This window comes from Apteryx mantelli, chromosome 8 (genome assembly GCF_036417845.1).
Source record: "Apteryx mantelli isolate bAptMan1 chromosome 8, bAptMan1.hap1, whole genome shotgun sequence".
NCBI classification, from domain to species: Eukaryota; Metazoa; Chordata; class Aves; order Apterygiformes; family Apterygidae; genus Apteryx; species Apteryx mantelli.
Genome location: NC_089985.1, coordinates 39666612 through 39687633, shown reverse-complemented (window position 1 = coordinate 39687633; position 21022 = coordinate 39666612). Strand labels below are relative to the sequence as shown.

Here is a 21022-nt window from a genome sequence, read left to right as displayed (position 1 = left end):
ACACCAACCGACTCAAGGAAGGGGAAGGGGGTGAGAAGTGGGGTGCAGGCTGGCTTTCGCTAACGCGGGGGGAAACAAAAAAATCAGAGCCTGACGGGTTAAAACCCCGCTCCGTCCTGCCGCTGTACTCTCCGTGACCCTCTTTAATGCCGGGAAGGTTTGAGATCCGATGCAGTTTAACCTGTGCTGTCGACAGCTATAAACTAAAGCCCCTAACAAATTGTGCACAAGGAACCGATAGCGAGGCGACGCGCTGCGCTCACGGGCACCTGGCTGCAGCCCTGCAAACTGAGCGTCTTCGGTGCCGAGCGGTGCGTCGAGAGCGCAGGCGCCGACGCCGTCACGGGGAGCCTGTCCTCAGGCACGTGCTAGGCTGTGGCGTGTGGCGGCCGCAAATGGGTATCCGCGTTATTCCGAGGCACAGAAATGATCTGCAAGTGCTTGCAAGAGGTAGAAGCAGTGCTCCGCTATTTGCTAGTTATTTAATTACTTTCTTAGGCATCACAGCCAGCTCAAAACAAATTATAAATACTTCGTGCCGTTGACCTTTAAAAGCATTGTGATGTAGTCAAGCAATTATTTCTAACTACAAGCTACAGTTGTCCTAAAACACTAGTTCTACTCACTTTTTTTCTATACCTTCTCCCCCATGATAACGTGATATTAAGCATAGACTTAATTTTTTCAACATCTGGCTCAAATTAGCTGCTAACAAAACTGCCAACAACTATTTTCTTAATCGACCCTGGGAATTTGATACAGCTTGGAAAAAGCGCATTTAAACCTTGTCCTTCTCCTAGAGAAACACAAATGTTTACTTGAGCTTCTGATTCGACCATAGCAGGTCTATGAATTCAGTCAAGCCAGCTTTATGGGCCTGCCTCAACTGGCCCCTTTTTTTCTTTTTTTTTTTGCTTTTTGTGTAAGGAAACAGATGTGCTCGCAATTACCGAATCGCCCGCTTGCTCAAACCCCACCATGCAAAAACGGCCAAGCAGGAATCCGAGGCTCTTTTTTTCCCCCCCCCCCCTTTTTTCCACGGAAGCCGTCGGCCGAGCCTCCCCGGGTGCCGCCGGCGCTGCCCCCACGCGCGCCGGCCGCCCGGCACACACGCGCGCCGCGGGAAGCTCCGGCTTTGCAAACGCAGCGGCAGCGGGGCGAGGGGAGGGAAGGGGGGGTAAAAACCGAAACCCTGCGCGCTAGGAGGGCTTAGGCAGCGAGCCGGCGGCGGCGGCGGCGGCGGCAGAAGCGGGGTTAGGGCTCCGTGGGCCCCAAGCGCGCGGCAGACAGACGGTGCGGGGGGCGGCGGGCGCGGGGGCCGGGCGCGCGGCAGGCGTGCAGAGAAGTCGAAAGCGGGCCCACCTGAGTCTGTTGCGGGATATTTACAAAGCTGGGATCCCGGGGTCCAACACTGACGAACCGGTTTGCGGGGGAGGTGCTGGGTGTCGAGTAGGCTGTGAAGGGAAGGGACACATGCGTTGAGGAAGCGGCACGAGATTGCACACAAACAACACCAAAAACACACCGTCTCGGAGGCACCGTAAGCGGATGTTTGAACAGGGGGGACGGGCGGACGTTTCGGAGCGCGCGCGCGTCCGGCTGCGGACAGGGGAGAGGCTTCGCTCGGGCGGGCGGGAGGGCGAACGCGGCCGCAACGGGGCTGCTGCGAGGGGGCTCCCTGCGCCTCAACGAGGCGCCGCGGTGGCGGGCGTTGGGGGGCAAACGGCGCTCGCCGCAGCGGCCCCGCTTTGCGGCTGCGAGGGGGGTCGCCGCAGGCCTCTTCCCGCCCCGGGAGCGCGAGCAGGGCCCGGAGGCGCTGGCACGGGCCGGGCGATCCCGACCGACCGCCCGCGCCTGCGTGCGTGCCTTCGCCGACGCTAATGGAGTTTCGTCTAGCGGCGAATTTACTAAAGTGCTTATTAACGGAACCGGACCCTTATTTCATGCTAATCCAGCGTTCGCTCTCAATCTAAAGTTTTGGTTTTCATACTGCTGTGGTCTGCAGTCTCTAAAATGTTCTCTTGACGTGTTTGACAAACTAGGAAGATCCTTTCGGTAAAAAATTAATGGGTTGCAGTTTCGCTGGGGTGGTAAGTGCAATCAGTCTGAAGGCTGAAGCTGCCTTTAAAAACTGGAATGGCTCCCATAAATGTAAAGCTATTAAATGCAATGCAAGCCAAGGAACCGGATTACTTCCAAACTTGAAGTACTTTAATGATTTTATTGTTGCATTGTATTCTCCACTGCAACTGTCCACAATGCCACGTACTTCCAAATTCAAAAGCTTTCAATGCATTTTCAGTCTTCCTCTCACTTGAAAATTCCCCATGCAATCTTCTCCTTTGTTCATTTTTTTGCATGTTCAGATCTAAATTGAAATAACCTAAATAGATGCCTTAATACAAACAGTGACTCTGTCTATTTTAAATATATTTATGGGAATGCATTCTGCTGAACAAAATCCCCAGACAATCTAACTATCCAATGAAGAGGCAAAAAAACAACGTAAAAAGGAAAGTTACTTGCCAAATTCCAGTCAGACTAAATATAATTTTCAGGCCTCAAAATTACAGAAAAAAATAAAGTGAATTAAGAGTCGAAAAAGAAACGGAGTTGTCTGTATGGATGAAAGCCTGTTGCCTCTCTTCAGGCAGAACGCTTGGTGAAGCGGCGTTGCGTTGGATGAGACTGTGCTGAAGGGCTGCACGGAATCAAACCAATGATCCGCCCCATCCACTGTCCTCTCTCTTACGGGCACCGTAAGCAGAGGCAGGGAGAAGAGTCAAAACAGGTCACATACTTACTTCCTCCTATTCTTTCCCTAGCCTTCGATTATTTTCAGCTCAGAGACTTCCTGTATTTTAAGAGCCCTCGAGGAATTTCTCATCCGAGAGTGCCCCGTCTGCCCTTGAACCCGTGCAAGCCTTTTGCATCCCACAAAATCCTTTGGCAAGGAGTTCCACCAGCGCACGGGGAGGCAGAGCCACGTCCCTCTGCGAGCTCTGTGCCCGAGTCTCAACACTTCCTCTCGTGGCCCCTGTTCCTTACAATGAGATGAGACAGCTTTACTTTTGCACAGAGCATTCCACCAAAACCGCCCCAGGGACCCCGTACCTTCGTTTCTTACTAATCTGAAGGCAGACAGGGCACCCCTCACTTCCAAGGAAGATTTCTTCACAGGTGTTTCACATAAGATGAGCTTTTCTCTCAAAAAAGCTAACATTTTGCTAGTGCTTGCAAAAAAACCAAGCAAGGAACACCTTTCCTTCACAAATACTTAAAAGGAATTTTTAAAGTGTACTATTTCATATGCCCAAGATGATTTACAAAGTGTAATACTGTATGCCTATTAGTGTATGAACAGTTACACTGGTTGTTATTCTTATCTGCAAATCAAGGAATGAATGAACAGAGTAGATTTGGCGAGATGTTCTCCTTGCCTTTTGACCATGTTAATTTGCTATTTAATAATTCAAAGAAATCACAAATTTGCAAAGGATGTATCTTTGTTGCTAGTGTCATGTATTAAGATCCTTCTGCACTGTTTTAACTACTGAACCTCATGTCATATAGGAATAAAAATTCTTTCTACACCGGTGAAAATCAACTTAAAGCTCAAAAATCAGACATGCTCTTTGGTTCTTCTGGTCTATTTTTAAGGAAGCAAAATGAATCTAGAGGCCATTTATTCCCTTGGAGCAGGTAAAGTTCTGCTCAAGATCTTGTTTACAGTTCCCTGTTGGCAGCTACTTATACTATGATAGTTGGTAGAAAATCAAAGTGAATCCATGAGAACGCTGTCTGAAATGTCTTCTCTGCTCAAACAGAGGTTCTAAAGCATTTCAAAAACGGTATAAGCTGCACAAGAGTACCCTCAAACCTTTCTGGATGAATTACTATGTATACCTCTCTTCTCTAATGCTCCAAACTATGTTTAACTTACTTGCTGAAAATACTCGGATGTCAACTTGGTATTTCCTTAAGGGCGTATAACTACGTTGCTAGAGCCAAGAAGTGAAGAATACAAAAAAGCCTGCAGGGAACACGTACGCAGAGCAGGCTTTACACTGGGGTCTGTATCCCAAGAGGCTCAAGCTAGTGTCCCACTTTGCTGTAAAGTGTCATGAGATGTTTGAGGATTATAAGTGGCCATTTTGGTTCTGAATATTCAGTAGACCTGGAATACACATTCATAGTGATTCCTATTACTGTGTAGCAAACTTGGTTCAGAAAAGGGAATAAGTGTCACTTAGACCATCACCAACACAGCTTCTTGCCGTATCCTAGTGTTCTCATTTAAATACAGTGCATAACACCATGGGGGTGGGATTCCTGGAAGTCCTGCCACTTCTCATCCCTGTGCTCTGTCCTGAGATCAGGATGGGGCAAACCATTCACTGGTTAAAGCTGGGTCATGTCATGTTATACCGCACATACATAAGCTGGGCCTGTGGTGGGACCTTCAAACTCTCTTTCATGAAAAGGAAAAGCCAAAGCATGGAATGGGAGCAGAAAGCCAGGTCTACACAGATCTTCATCTGATCTGTATCAGCTTTGCTCCACAGGAATTGCATAGACCTATGCCAGTTTACACCAGTTGATAGCTGGCCTGTTGGGCTTGAATAGGAACATCTTCCTGCTCAGTCTAGCCTTTCTGCTACTGCGATTCACTGTGGGCTGTTTGCAGCACCATAACCCATAGCCAAAGAAATGAATGTGATGCCACAAATTTGCTATGATGCCTCGCTTCAGGAACATGCAAAACAGGAGCTGGCAGGGAAAGAACATTTGCTCACACCGACAACTTTGATATGTAGCCAAAATGACAAGAAATTGTATGAAAGACAAGACAAACAAACAGTTTGGGGGATGTCATGTGTTTTAAAGTTGTCCGCAATTGGAGGATGTTAATTTAAGATACACTGTCCGAAATAATTTCTATTAAGTATAGGAGTCTGTCAGCTACCAGATAGCTCTGCATTAAAAAGAAAAACTTGCATTTGGTAAAGATGATTCGAATCAGTGATAATCTAATGTACTGCTAGGTGTCTCTCTTACAGACCAAAAACGCAGGCACATGTGCCTGATGTGAACAGCTGTGCTGTCTCGCCAGAGGACCAGGGCTCAGTGCACGCGCTGTGCAGTCCTAGGGAGGGAATTACCGGAGGAACACAGCACAGTACAATACTTCCTACCCCGAGAGCTCTCTGCAGCTCAGTGTCTTGGAGGGAACTGCAAATTCTAACAAATTAAAAGATACAGTCATCGCCCTCTTTCTTATGGACGGGGAGAGGAATGGACTGGCTTGCCCAGAGGGTGCTCTGTCAATGCGTAGCAGCGAAAGGGGGGGAAATCCAAGCTGATTACGAAGCCGGTACTACAGCCACAAGATCATTCCTCTTATCCTGACACAAATGCTGTCTAACACGAAAGCTCCTTTGTGCAAAGGGGCATTAGCCAATTACAGCCTTGCCTGACAAGGGGAAATAGCAAAGTTTCTCCCCATGCAGAGTTGTGAAAATGTTATTCGAAAACAACCTTTAAGAAAAAACCTGCTCTTTAAAACCATGGTGTGCTGGGTGGCAAAACCGTAGCCGCTGCGCTGCAACGAGGGCCACGGATTCTAACACTCCCATTCCAACTACCGCTCAGTTATGACAGTGATAAAGTCCAACTGGCACGTAGTGGAGGTGCTGTTTTCTTTGGGCAATGAGATATGAAACCCAGAAACTGTCAAGTTTGAGAAAATGTTGTGCTGTGTTCGTTATGGGTTACCAGCAAAACAAAATCTAGAAGAGATCAGAGATAAGATAAGCATTTCGGGGCTGCGTCTGATATCAAGGATGTGTTCTATTAAAAAGGCTTTTTATGGAGGAAGAACGAACCCTCCCGAATCTCATGAATCCTATCTCCACTGTGTCATCGTACTGAGGAAAATGTTGGCTCTCCAAAGGGATGGGATCCACAGCTGAAATTTTCAACTCCCAGAGCGTGCCTGGCCACCCAGTAGCAGCAAATCCCCAGCGTGCATCTCCAGGGGCTCTTCCTCCCTTGGACAGCAGTAGAGGTGCATGTTTTGGTTAATGTCGCAGCTGGAGAGTTTCACTATTGCTCTGAGAATCATTAACCACCTTGTTGTGATTTTTAGCTCGCGTTCCCAAGAGGCCATGCTGTATTGAACAGCTGCTCCTGGCTCCTGCACCCCTCAGGAGGGCCGTAGTCCAATTTTTGGTAGGGCCGTAGCTGCGTTTTGTTTCTGCAGAGGGCTTTCTACTAGACCAAAAAAGGGAAGGAGAACGGAGCAAATGCCAACCCCTTGTACTCCATTTCCTTGGGGGAGCTTCGTTCTCCTCCCCACAGCTAAGGAGAGAGTCTGGCCAAAATCTAACGTCGCTCCTGTCTTTTTTGCATAAGTGACTTTCCAATATCCGAAAGCTCCGCAGGGCACTCAGCCATAACCCAGCGACACTCCCAGAACTGGTGCACTCGAGCAGTTCGTAACCATGGAAAACACCTTTTTGTGTGGCTTTTATGAAACTCCGGTGAATCTGCACTTGCTATTTGTACGCTAATATTTAATTAAGAAAAAATAAACACAGATGCAAATGGAGGGTTGGTACTGATTGACACACTAAACTCTCTCCGAAAGGCTAGGAACTTGGGTTTGTTTTTCTCCTTACAGGGCCAGCCACTTCCACTGCCTTAGGTAGGTATGTAATATTTTTCTTTAGGAAATAATTGCTATAACCTACTTTCCAGTAAATCTGGCCCTACACTAAATTATATTCTTGTTTACAATTCACTTCACTATTATTCAACACCCTTGTTCCTTATCAAAAGGAAGATGCATGCCTCAATATGTACAAAACTATATGTTTAGCTATCAACCTAGCTAATTAACACACAGTAATTATTTTCCTAATCTTTTGTTTAAATACCATTAACTAGCTGCTCTTGAGAAAACCTGGGTTTCCAATTAACGTGGCAGCTGTCTGCTGAACACTGAGCCGCAGTGACCAGCCCCGCGCTGATCGCGATCGGTGCGGTTCTGCTAACTTTGGTGGACAAATGCCAGTTTTTATGCCAGCTGAGAGTCAGGCCAGACACGCATTTAGCTTGTTTACATGATCACAGTATCACAAAAATTAAGTATTAAGATAACTGCTGAAATGATGTAGGGTATTTTTTTTTCTTTTAGACATCACACACTGCCAGTAAATTGAGTCACAACTGTAATGACAAATCTACATTGACCTAGTTTCATTTATCCCAGTTCTGAAGACAAGGAAACAGTAAGGCATTGCTGACTGTATTCAGTGATAACTATGAGTAAACATTAACCTTTTAGATTCCACCACTGAATCTTATTGATAGGACTTAAGAGACGGTATCTCCAGTCAGAAAGTGTCAAAACTTCCTGATAGCACAAGTGTTGGTCTAAGCTCCGAAAGAGGAGTGGAGGGGAGGGAATGAATCAACTTCTTAGTTCAATAAAATTTTGCTGACCAGTTCGAAAAGTTCTGATTCTAGAAGATCGTGTTCACAATCTTACCAGACTGTCTCATACTAAAACCCATTTTAATTTCTAAGCAAGCCAGAGTAACTTGCTTAGTTTGCAAAAGTGTGCTATTGCATAGCAGAAGGCAATGCAGAACTCTGAGAAATACCAGATTTTACAAATGTCCCATGGAACCTGAACCGTATATGAAGCTTTAAAAATGCAGGTTTCACATGTTCTGAATAGCAAATACCTCCTTGTACCTCAAGCGGTGGTTGCATATAGCATTTAAATAATAAGCTTGAAAAGCACACAAAGGGATTTGCTCTTTCGATTAGATTGATTTTTGTTTGTGGATGTTATTTGGACTCCCTTCACTGTGGAACAAGTCCCCTACAGTTGCCATTAAAGCATTGAAAGCTTCCCTTTTGTTTTGAAATGTCAGTTTGAGCATAGCTTCATTAAATCATTTCACAATTAACTCCCTGAACATCCAGACTTTTTTAAAGCACCAAACCCAGCTGAATCACATTTGTTTCCCAGCAGAGTGAGTCCAAAGTGGTATCCCCAAGTGTGTATGCAGGAATTTGTATATTTGACTTGTGGCTACACAAAATACATATGGGAGCCGTGTGGGTGGTGGAGAGAGGATTAAAGCTTTCTCCCTGGGCTTAAGAAATACCATAGCTTCTTGCCCAAATGCAGGGCTCGGGAACCAAGTCATAGGGAACGACGTCTGGGTTAATCTAACAAGACTTACTCCCAAAAGAACTATAAAAGAAGTGAACTCAAAAGAGTTGTTAGTTTAGCCCAATATGTATAAGAAGCAATCTTTTCTGTGAGGGCCTCTGTCTGATTTCCATGTAGTACCTCTAAAGCCTGTCTTGAGATACAAAATTGCCTCCTCATGACAGTACAGAGGATTTCCAAGTCCCAGGTCTGTGTCTTAGCTTAGCTCCTGGCCATGATTTCTCTCATATGTGATTATGTAAAATGCCAACAAAACTGGAAAGAAAACTGAATCCTTAAGCTAACCCTTTTTTTGTAAATATAACGAGCTCAGAATTCTGTCAGTGCGAGCAGAGAGCAGAGAGCAGAGAGCTCTCCTGCCCCCTCAGACCTAGTCCACCCGTGGATGTGCTCTTGGCTGTGAACAGAAGATGCACGGTGGCCCCAGCACGTTGCGCGCTGCTCTTAGCCCATGGTTCCCGCGGCGGCTATACTTACTCGGAGAAGTGGGAGAGGTGGCCCCTCCTTCTGTTGATGTGGTTGGAGGTTTTGTGTCTGGCACTGGCAGAGGCACAGGCCTAGCCATTGGTGGCGGAGGTGGTGGTGGCAACATTGGGGTAGGAAGGAATGGATTGTGCACCTTGCCTTGGCTGCTACCATTGGGCTGCCAAAAAACAAGCAAACAGACAAAAATTACACTAAAAATCAGCTATTAGGAACCTCTGATAACAACAGTCCAGCTTAAAACTATATGTAATATATCTGAAATTGCTTAAAAAGAAAGGTGGCGAAGAAAGTGCTGTGTCCAATTCTCCACTGACTTCAAGGGACTTTGTCTCAAAGCCTGTGAACCTTGTGAAACTGTGGAAATTCTCACTTTTAGAACATTTATGCTATTAGCAAGTGATCAGAATTATTCCGGATTAAATTCTACTCTTATTTGCATTGCCTGCAGCTACTAAGTTTCACTCAGTGAGAGTTTAAGCAGTGTTTTGGAGCCCTTACATTTCCCAGTTTCATGTCTCTATAGTGTCCTGAGGATATCAGTGCCTGGGACTTGAGTGTAAATTTCTTAAAGATACTGCTCATTAGGAGGAAAAATAAGCATTTTTGGTGGTCTTAAAACTCACTCTGATATCTTATTACAGGGAAAATGAATGAGTGTATATTAAAGTGACTGCACTCCCACATCCTTTTTAAGTTAGCAATAGTAAAGCTCACAGTTTAGTTGCCATTAAAATTCTATGCAGAAACTACTGAACTTCGAACTGCTTCATTTTACAAATTAGGAAAAAAAACCCTCCACGTCTTTAGTTTGGGATGTGCTCAGTCACGGGCAGAACGGACCTAGCTATACAACTGTGGTCTTTCCAGTGATCACCAGCAAAACCTGTCCAGTTGTAAAAGTTTTCAAGTATCACAGAAACACGAAGCAGGCTTAAAAAAAAAACCCAAACAAAAATCTCCCCAAACTTGGTAAGTTTAAATTTTAAGATTGCCTGGACACTTGAAAACCATGCAGATAGATGCCAAGTACCATTAGAAAGTGAAGGTAGGACAGTTTGTGATCAGGTGTTCCATTTTAGTGACAAAAACGATGAGATCGCTTTCGACAGCACTCTACAAATTGATCTCGCTGCAGTTCTTCTGGCACTGAACATTTGCTTTTCCATTGATGATAAAAGCTCAGTTTTAAATACAGATCCATATCCTAAGTACTGCTGAAGAAAATAATATTTTAATTCTTGTTAGGTTTTCCATTAGCCTGAATTACCGGGGACAAAATACTCGTATTGGCAAACACTTGGGACCTGATTTTCATTTCACCTGCTATGGCATTGAAAAAAGGCCTTGGAGTGGGGTCGGTGCAAATCAAAATTGCCATAGAGCAAAAATGGTTCGGGGCATAAATAAGACTCAAATTCATCTGCATTTAACTTAACAGCACTCCCACTGACTTCAAAGACTGCAGTTTGCCGTAAGAAGCAATCCTTCAGGGATATTTATTTTTTCCACCATCCAGTACCTTTAATAAACTAATATATTAGTGACATCCCTCAAACACTATCTTGTCTCACAATTAGGTCACTTTCCTGCCAAGAAGACCCCTGCTGCATGTTCATTGTGAGCGTGCTAACAGTTCATAATGCTGAATGGTTTGGGATAAATTAAGCAAATGAATACTCAAGGAAAAAGAAAAGCACTGTATTGATTTGTTGTCTAGACATAAATGTATCTGCTAACATATTGCGGACATTATTCAAAGCCAGTGCTGGCTGGAGTAAGTAGAGCTCAGTTTTTCTGCTAGGGAGAGGAAAGCACTGAGGACAATATAGCTTATTAAATAAGTGTAATAAATTAGATGCTAATAATTAAACTAATTCTCATTAACACTTTCAATCGTATGCGCGTCAGGAGAGAAACAGTAATTTTGCCAGTTATTACTTCATTGGCTGGAAAAAGTTACATGCATTACATTTCATGAAATATTCAGAACATTATTTTAGATATGATTTACATAAAATTTATAAATTCTGCATTTGACCGGAATGCTATTTCAATAATAGCGAGATGATTCACTTTATTTGATTAAAAAAATGAAAATGGCTATTTGAAGCTTTGGAACTCTGCTTAATTTTTCATAGAGATAAGGGGAAAAGATAACTGCTTACAGAAATAACAAACCATAATAAACTGTACTTTTAACATCTTGAGTTCAAGTACTGGTCAACTTGATCTAAAGTGCTATAAGGCAGTATTTTTTTTTTTAATGAACTTAGCTGATCTGAAACATCTGTTTCTCACCCTCCCTTTTCCTGCTCTCTCCCCCCCACCCCACTCTCCCCTGAACTTCAAAAATAATTAATAAAAATTATTCTGCCTTCATATTTTGTTAACCCTCGTTCTGCTAGGGTTAGAACGCGTGCAGCAAAGGCGCTTGCGGAAGGACCCAAAAGGTCACTGCGTCGCCCACTGCTCTGACAGTTAATTTCACCACAATGTGTGGTTAAGTGTTTTTTGGTGAGTTTTTTTATTGTTTTTTTTTTTTAAATATTTTTGCAGTAGCGGCATTTTTTTTTTTCTTGCAACAGCTATTCAAGGTGAGTTCCTGTGCGCAACATGCTGTTAAAATAACCCCATAAGCCCGTGGTTAATGTTACATAGGACAAACACTTCTGAAGAAAGAAAAACGGCTTCCTTACATTTAGGAACCCCACCTGTCCAGCCTGCTGACCAGCGTCGGGGCAGACAAGTTGGACAAACTCTTTCAGAGTCTCCTGAGGATGATAGCGGATTGCTGGGTGTGAGAAGTATGGCCCAGGCTGTTGAATAATGGGTGATGTTGGAAAATGAAGAGTCGATGGTGTTGCATGTGGACTTGCTAAAGGAAAGAAAACAAAGACGTTATATAGAGTAGAGTTTTGCCTTCGGAAAATAAAACAGTTTAAATCTACTGTAGTTTTAGTCTTTTTAAACGTACAGTATCGTTTATACATCTGATCTTCACGATTGATATATTAGACCACATTGTGTCCTACACTCACTTCATCTAGGTCCTGAAAATAAATGGAGCCAGACATTTTAAAGGCTTTTCTGTGTTTTTAGTGGATGTATATAAAGGAACCCACAGTTCTTGGTGAAAGTGACAACTATTCATCACCTTAAGAGCAGTCCTAATGAATCAGGCAATAAAAAAATGTATTTGGGAGATTAGGGTTAAGTTCCTTGACATTTCATTTAACTTGGATTTGCACATATGAATCTGTTTTTATATTGTGCTATAAATGGTTGATAATTTAAAGATGCTCAAGCACTTCTTGGTTTGGGTTTTTTTTCACCTTAGTTTAGGAACATTTATTTTAAGTAACGTGTTTTTAGTTAATGAACATGCACAAAGTGGCAAGATTGTTTTGAAAATTACATTCACATTTCTCCAGAATAACGTTAGGTGCAACTCTTCAACAAGCCTCCAGCTCACATTCAGGGATGATGTTTAAGTTTGGTGTATTTATAGACCAACAAATCCACGGTGAAAAAGCTAGCAGGAGGATGTGCAGTGAAGGTGTAATGTAGCCAAGCCCGCTGGCGATGACAGATTTTACCCTCAGTTGATTTCAACAGAACTGTACAAGTGCAACTGAAGACAAAATTACGCTGTCCTATGTTACGTGACACCTTTGTCCCGTTCCTTGGCATTCAAGTTATATTGGGTTGGACCTTTGCTAGCAAATAGTTGTTTCCACTGTTAGTTGTCACCACGAGGTAGCAATTGCCACCATTTGTAGTGCTGTGAATTCTCCCTTTTCCCTTTAAAATGCAAATTCACTCTTTCTCTAGAGGGGCCAGTTGATCTGGTTGAGCATAAGCTCATCTTCATACCGTAGTTCATCTCTCACCAAAAAGGGATCATTCTATCCCCACTGTTCCCTTGCATGCTACTCCAATGATCCCTCAGGGGTGTCTACGTGCATACGCTACATTTGTACACTACACGTAACTGATTAAATACAGGGTATGCAAGGCAGGTGGTATCCTACAGAAAGTCATGTGTTGGCTTTGGAGTAAGTGAAATATATGAGTGCAAAAGAAAGCCACAGGCACTTTTGGAAAAATTGGAGAGATGCAGAAAAGTTAGCCAAAATCAAACAAGAATGAGCACTCATTTAACAGGGAATGTTATCAAAAAGCCTCAATTACGCAAAAGCTAAAATCTGTGTCTTAGTCTTGCTCATTGCCAGTTTAATAATATGACACTTTATTAATGATTTTTTTGGGGGAAGCATTATTAAACCATTAACAAACTCAAAGCCTGAAGACATGGATAAAACATGTACCACAGGGACAGCAGCAAGCAAAGCTACTGCATTATCCTGTGAACATTCATTAAGGGTTGACTGGGCAGCATTTATATGTACTTCTGTTTCCATGACTCTGTATGAACGATTGCTTTGACACCACCACCAAAAAGAGCTCCACTCCTGACCGGGATGCTCTGGAGAACTGGCAACAGCACCGTGAAAAGCACTGTGAAAAAGAGCTATCACCAATCCAGTCACCATGCTACACAGGACACCATTTCAAGGTGACAGCTATTGCATGGTAGCAATTCTTAGTCACTGCTGATATGGGATGAATATGAAGCTCTCGCCCTTGCAGTGAAAAGCCCCGCTGTACCACCAACAACCCCATGAGTCCTCCCAGTCTGCTCCCCTTAGTACTGTGTAAAATATTCACAACAGAAAGAGAAACACATACTACATGTGGGGAGTGGACTGCATCTCATGCAACAGGGAAACGCCGCTAAAAGAAAGCATAGGGATGAAGAAGCAAAAGGTAGCGTACAACCTTCAACTATCTATGGTCCAAGTAGATGTGGATTCAGTGATATCCTTTTGACAGCATGAGCTATACCTACACTGCAATAGCAAGATAGTATGGGATGTGGACTCAACTGGAAAAAAAAGGATCTTCCCGCAGCTATTCTAGCTCTGCAGGGCTGCACTGGAGAAAAGCAAGCATGAAGAAGCATATCCTACGGTCCATTCATACGGGAATGTTTACAGTTACTCCATGGCCAAGCAAATACCTGTGAGCCTAGCCTGTTTACCCTCTCTGCACATCTGTGCTTATCTCTTTCTTTCTTTATTATTTATTTATTTATTTATTTATTTTACAAATGTAGGGAATTATTGCTTATTCATTTTCAGAGAGTCTTGTTCAGACTTTGCATCTTAAATTACTGTATATTTGAAAACTCTTCTGATACAGAACCCAAATCAAAATGAAAGAAATGAAGATTGTTTTCCTGTCCCCGGCCTCCTGAGAGAGGCTGTATCTCCAAAGCGTGCTGTTAAAGGTAGAAATAATGTGGGATTCATCTTAGCAAATGGGGTGCCTATCATGAGGCTAATCTGAGTTAGTTATCTGGGAATCAATGGAGAGCTGCTAAATAGAACTGATGGAGTCTAGGGAGCCATTCATCTCACGCAAAAATAGACCACCACATTTGGGTAGATGAATCACCCCTTCGACTTCATCGACAATATTGACCGCTCACCAATGCATACGAAGGGATCCCACAGTTACTAGCTCAGGCAGAGATACCTCCAGTGTAAGTAAGCACCTGCCCTTAGTCAGATGATTTCCACTGACGTGTCAGCCTCTGCTCTCACTTACACCACCCCTGTATCCGTGTAGCTTCATTAATGCCACTTATGTCATAACTAATTTACATGTATGAATGTATCACTACCTTCTCCCTGAATTAACAGCAATTTTAGAGCTTGTCAAAATATTTTGCCAAGAATGTTTATTCAATAAAAACTGGTGGTACGAATTTTGATGACTGTGAAAAAATTTTCATCAGGATACAACGTTTCTATTCTTTCAATGATATAAAATGCATTTTTCCTCTCTTTTCTCTTTTGTTCCTTTATGTCTTCTTTTCTATTTCCCCCCTTGGCTTGTATGCTGAATGAAAGATGAAGGCTGAAGATAAAAGTGAGAAAAGAAACTTTCTGTGGAAAACAATGAATTAAGTAAAAAATACATTGAGATTTTTTAAACATTTATTATCAAAGTTTCATTTTAGCACTAGCTCTGTTACCACTATTTGAAATTGTTATGTCAGTGCACTATCCTATGTACACATCTGGGAACAAATTCATTCCCTTTCTTCCTCTGGGTGGAAAAAAAGACAGAAATGTAGCAAGGAATAAAAAACTGCAGCCCGAGAACATGTGGCAATTCAAAACTAGGCCGGAGACCTCACTGCATGTAGCTCTTCCAAGGTATGTGTCTATATAGAAGTTGGATTGCTATATCAAAGACGTGTTATGGCTATCAGAGATATTTATAGGCTTGTAAGCGCAGGGTCATTCTCTGTTGCCTTTGACCTCCTCAGCATGTCAGAAGAGAAAACAAATTGGAAAGCATTTGTCAGTGATCTTCCCAAGGAGAGGGTTTTGCGTGAGAGAGCAGAGAAAAATGGATGCAGAAACGATACAGAATAATTCAGGAGGAAGGGCTCGTGCTGCGAGGAGGAGAGAGGGCTCCTTCCCTGAGCCCTGGCTGGCTCCTCGGCAGAGCCTCCAAGGGCTCCTGCCCATCACGAGAAAGACTGGAGGAAGGAAGCAAGACCGTCGTCAGTCCTCGGTCTGTGCCGTATACTGGCACGAAGGATTTCATTTTCTCAGAGGAGATGGATTAGCATAACAAATAAGGAATGGTATAAAGATCTCCAAAAGGTTTGTTTTTGCAGCCTCTCCCTGGGAAATATCAAACTTCTCACGTGGCAATAGGAAGGGCTGTTTGGTAAGAAGAAGATATTACTATTAAACTGATGAACATTACAAGTGTGCATGCCATTTACTAGAGAGAGTGAATTAAGTGCTAAAGCCGAAGAACTGCCAGCCCAGACAGACCATTAGCCTGATAGCTATGTTGTTGCCACTAACTCCAGTGGATATAAAAACAGCCTTTCTGATGATGCAGGTGCCCAGAGACCTCACTCAGCAAACAAGATCTAGGTGCAAAGTGCAACCGTGTTTCCAAATGCAGGAATCCTCACCAACATTTTCAATCAATTAAAGGATGTGAGCTAGCGTAGACTTCAAATTCCGGTTGCTATTTCCCCCTGCTTCTCCTGAAGTATTCCACAAAAATTCACATTTCCCTCTTGTTTCCTGTTGTTTGAACCGTATCACCTAACTCTTCATAAGGCAATTCCATATAATTCTTTTCAGCCTCTCTTTATTTTCCCTTGAGCACAAATTTAGCCAGGTATTCAGCTTTGTAAGCTGGACAGGATTTTAATTGCCTCTTTTCTATAAACCATCATATAGATTCACCCATGTTGGTCAGGGACTTAGATTCCTTTCATTGTAATTGTGGCTTTTGGCATCAACGTTTTAGATTGGTTCCTAATTCTGTGGGAGGATCCCAAGAAATGTAAGCAGTAAAGCAATGCCAACAGTAAAACCTTATCTGCTTTCAGGTGTGGCATGCTTTTAACTAACTTTACAAAAACACCACCGCAGTGTGAACCAGCACGGCTTCATCTTTTAGATGCAACTATTAATCAGTGATAATCAAGTGGTAACAAGCAAAATTCCCAAATCTTCTTCTTACCCTAATAATGATACTTTGCAAGTCACAAACCTGAAACTTATTAACAAGATTCACAAGAAGTTAATGACTGCATGTAAAATCCTCATTTCCAGAGAACTTTTTTTTATCTGTCTAATCTTTCTGAAAACCCTCTACCCAAACAAATTAGATTGGTTCAAGTGACAGACCACTTAACCACTTCTTAACGGCAGCATCACCTCTGTGTTACAGTAAAAGCACACTTGCCTCTAAAAGTGACCAGTGACCATGGGCAAATCACCTCAGTCACGATTTTCAAAAGTCTGTAATAAAAAGGATAAAGTCATTGCTTCTGAAAACCATGCCTCGAGTGATGTAAGTTTTTCTGTGTATAAGAAGGGGCTACGACTACCTATATGCTTCTGTTGGGATATTACAAGCCTCAGTCAGTGACTGTAAATTCTTTGAGATCTTCAAATGGAAGATAAAACAGAGATCTTTGTCTATTATTTATTTACTTATTGACTTATTATTTATGTATCCCTAAGCAGCTCCATGCTGCCAAACCATTTTTCTCCTGGCGTCTTTCAGCCTATGACATTTATACTTTATTACTGACCTCACTAAATGATATAAATTTTAAGTTCTACCACCTATGAAAAAACATGTATTTCAAAGTCAGAACTTCATTTCTACCTGCTGTAGGTATGGAGGAGTTGGACTATCTGGTGTTATTAAATCTGTTATTTGTGGAGGGAGGGGCTGGAGGCAGGAATTATCCTTCTATCTCAAGGCAGGCATAAATATTTCAAAGCACACACGATCCTAGTTCCATTGAAGCTCATCTGAAACATCCCAGACTTTTTATTGAAAATGAGATGATAATGTATGGTGGCCTGCAACAGATATACCAGCATTTTAAAACTACTGCTGTTGGGCCAAGTAATTATGCAGTACAGCTGTTGCAAGCTCTACTGGATTTTTTAGTGTTTTAGGGGTTCGTACTGTTGTGCGGCGTAGAAGAAAGAGGGTTTTTCAGAATGCTGAGTTCAACTGTCTGATTATGAAGCCCAGTGTTGTCTTTTCCCTTCTTGATTTGTAGTAGCCAATACCAAACTAAATTACTAATAAAATAAGTCGTACTCACTGATTAGATTAGCACTTCGCAGGTGTTGGGCAAACGAGTAAGAGATAAAATTGTAAATTGTATTGAATTGTATGATCAGATAATAAAGAATCAGTTAATTTGAAGCAGGTTATGGTTTTCTGCAGATATACAGGATCCTTTCCCAGGCCCTTCTCCTTGAAAAAAGGAGTTGTTCTACTGAAAGCCCCTGGGATGCCTTCTCCCAGGGAGCACTCCCTGCTGTGCTAAGGGGACTTTGTGATCACACCTGCAGGGCTCAGACAGATTTCTCCACCAGCACAGCCCAACATACTGATCCATCTACCTTCCATCAACTCTTCCAAAAAGCCTGGCCAGCCCCTTCAAGACCAGATGATTGGATGAAACTTCTTTCTTCATAATGTTGTTTGAAGTCTTTGAAAGGGTCATTTTGCGTTCCTCTTCTCCCACCCAGGCAAGGACTATCATCGCCCTGCGCTCTCCGCCTGTTCAAGGAAGTAGTGGTCTGGGCAATCAAAACCACGGTTCCTTTACAGGCACAAGGGCTTGTCCATCAGAGCAGACTGACGGAGCATTGGCTTCACTAGGGCACGACACTCAGATAGCTCCTGTATCAAGTGATAATTAAGTTTACTAATAGCTCATTAAACATTGATCAATCTTCCTAGAAATAGTAACGTTATAGTCATAATGAAACAGGATCATATTTATCAGCTTGTTTTTGAGGCCTTTATAATTGGCTACATTACAATTAAGAAAGTATTTTTTAAAAAGTCATTTCCCTGGAAATGTTATGGAACAGTTTGTTCTGCTAGATATTTCCACTTCAGGCGTCTAAGCTGTGTTAACTCCCTGCGTGCTGTAAGCTTTCTTCTAGCATTAAACTGGTGCAAGTGCCAGTTCAAATTATGCAAGATGTATCCCACCCTTTGTACCCCAAAGGTACTTATTCTCAAAATTGACCATATTAGAGTACTAATTGGCTAAGCCACCATGCTGGCTGATGTGAAATGCTTTCAAACACCATGAAACAGCTGTGTTTATCGGAAATATGAAGAGTGACTTTTTAATAAGGAGATCTGGCAATAATCCAAATTTGTTGAAAGGAACTTACACTTCTGTGTATAATACAATACAAGAGGTAAAGAATAGAAGCCTAAAACAATAGCTTTAAGCCCACAGATTTTTGTGATGAAAGCGGTTACCCAAACAAGAAAAAAATAATTAAGAAACTTGGGCTGGGATTTGCAGAGGTCCTGAGAGAATTCATTAACTGCTTTTGAATTTCAATGGGAGTTGTGTCCCTGTAACTCTTTCAAAGATTTCTGAAAGTCCCCATTTTTCTTACTGCCCATTAAGAATAGACTCTAAGGTGATAAATGTAGAGCAATCTCTACATCTGTCTCATTCAGGGTAGCAAGGACTTGCCTCCACTTAAATACTGAGCTGCTGACGATAGGACTGATCAGTCCTAGGACCAGCTCTTTAGGAAGGGGATTCAGATCAGCAGGAAACCTAAGCATTGCTTAAGTCCCATAATGATGCAAAGTGGCCTTCTAGTAACATGTCTATCAGGTCCATGGATGAGCTAAATTCAAACTGATATTGTCTCTGCATTCCCATTCTCATTGACAACACTGGGAAATCATGATGAAATGAGAACAAAAATAGGCCTTACCTTCTCAGTACGGGTAAGATTTAGATACCACTGACATTACTTCCCCATTATATAGCCAAACATAGATGAAACATTCAAAATATAATATAAACAGCTGACCAATGGAAGAGATACACGAATACCCTAAATATGATGGATGGAGGATCTGTTCCTGCTCATGGACATCAAGGAGAAGAACTGAATTGCAGAATGTTCCTCTCTCAGCTCCTGAAGTCAAGTGCAGGTGGGCTGCTCAGCACTGCTGAGAAAACAGATCCATGGTATCTCCAAGTCGGGGCTGGCGGTCACCCCCTCTTTACTGCTCTTCGGAGCACAGTGGTATAAATGACCTGGACCCTTTGTTCAGAAGCACCTTTGTGTAAGAGAGATTTTGCAGTAGGAGGTGGGAGGCAGAAGAACCTTTTTTACCAGGGCTCATGGAGCCCCTGGCAAAGGGAAATATGCTTAAAACTATGTTTGGGCACAGGGTTTATTGGTATACTCTGGATTCTGACTATCCAAGGCTGCATTTGAAAATCTGTAGAGCCAAACTCAGTGCTGGTTCCAGATTCTGGCATAGGCAGGGGGCCAGTTAAGTTAGCTGTTTTGAGCAGATTGTTTTAAAACACAGCAAAATTCTTCTACCTTTGAGAGATCAAAATACTATAGAACTAATTAAAAAGGTACAGAAATAAAAGTCATCCCAATGCAAAGCATTCCTCCCTTCCAAAACCATAGCTGGAGGTCAAAAAAGAATCATTTAACCTGTTTGTAGAATTCCTATTTCACATCAAATGCTGGCACCTTTTGCATATTATTATTGTTTTTAATGCACATGATGTATTCCTATATATGAGATAACAACTACTGCTAGGAGAATATATCATGTCTTTCTTATAATGAAATGCAGTTGATAAGTTTACAATAGAAATGTAAATTCTCTTAAAACCCACAACCTTTATGTGTGTGATGATATAATTCTGCTTTGATACTAAAAAGGGCATGGTAATGGAATCTGTGACTTTGGAGTGATATATTGCTGTTAAGTTAATAGGACTCCACATTCCCATTTCTAATATCAGTGTTTTTTTCCCCTTTCATTCTGTAGATGGTAAGCTGATACTACATAAACATTGTTAAAGCTATAGTTCCACGCTACAGTAATTCACTTAACTTTAACATGATTTATGGTTCTGTCAATAGAGGAGGTTGAAAATCCAGAGCTCTCATGCTTAAACATGGGTTCCATATTTAAAGTAATAATGTGCTTTTTGTGTGTGTTAGAAGCTAGAAGAATTTAGCATAAAGCAGAGATAAAAATATTATAGTTCACTGCACTGTTTAAAGCATATAGTTTAACTTCACGGATACATCAGAGAGAGCAAAGAAACTGCACGCGTAATCACTAAAAGCACGGGTAAAACACCTTGGTCCTACAGCACGTTCCTTTTATGTTATTTTTTAGGGATGTATGAAATCCTATTAGTATTTTTAACGCCTCCTTTTTTTTTTATTCTTTTGCTCAGTTAGATCAGCTCCTTTTGTCAGGATGAGTTTAAATGTAGGTCCACTCTGTTAATCACCCCCCGTTCTTCTTTCTGGCACTTACCCTCCAGGCATTTTGCCTCTTTAGGAGATTAAGCGACCAAGTCATCTTGTTGCTCTAACATGTCCTCACTGGAGCAACATATTAACACAATTCCTCTGCAAAAGAGCCCTCTTTAGAAGTTTGCTGCAGGGATGACAAATTAACCCAGCATGGTGTCCCACACATCTATCTCAGTACAAATTATTAGTGTAATAGAGCTTTTAGTTATGCATTTATCTAGTAATTATTGAACGGTTATACAAAACGAAGCTGAGCAATCATGGCCCTTTATGAGGCAATCTCAGTGGGTGGCCTTACAGTTAATTTAGGATAGGA

General features: G+C 42.3%; 1 protein-coding gene across 7 annotated transcripts in view; it reads right to left on the bottom strand.

Moving 5' to 3' along the window:
* The window catches only part of NFIA (nuclear factor I A), a 256488-nt gene that overhangs the window by 29227 nt on the left and 206239 nt on the right, over nucleotides 1-21022 (bottom strand). For 4 of the 7 annotated variants that reach the window (XM_067301330.1, XM_067301333.1, XM_067301332.1 and 1 more), the window contains 3 exons: nucleotides 11431-11609; nucleotides 8726-8891; nucleotides 1363-1454 (listed from right to left, as the gene is read on the bottom strand). In XM_067301330.1, the coding sequence (XP_067157431.1) occupies nucleotides 1363-1454; nucleotides 8726-8891; nucleotides 11431-11609 (437 nt within the window). The remainder of the gene's footprint in view (nucleotides 1-1362; nucleotides 1455-8725; nucleotides 8892-11430; nucleotides 11610-21022) is intronic. The other 3 variants (XM_067301331.1, XM_067301334.1, XM_067301336.1) reach the window with 2 other exon arrangements.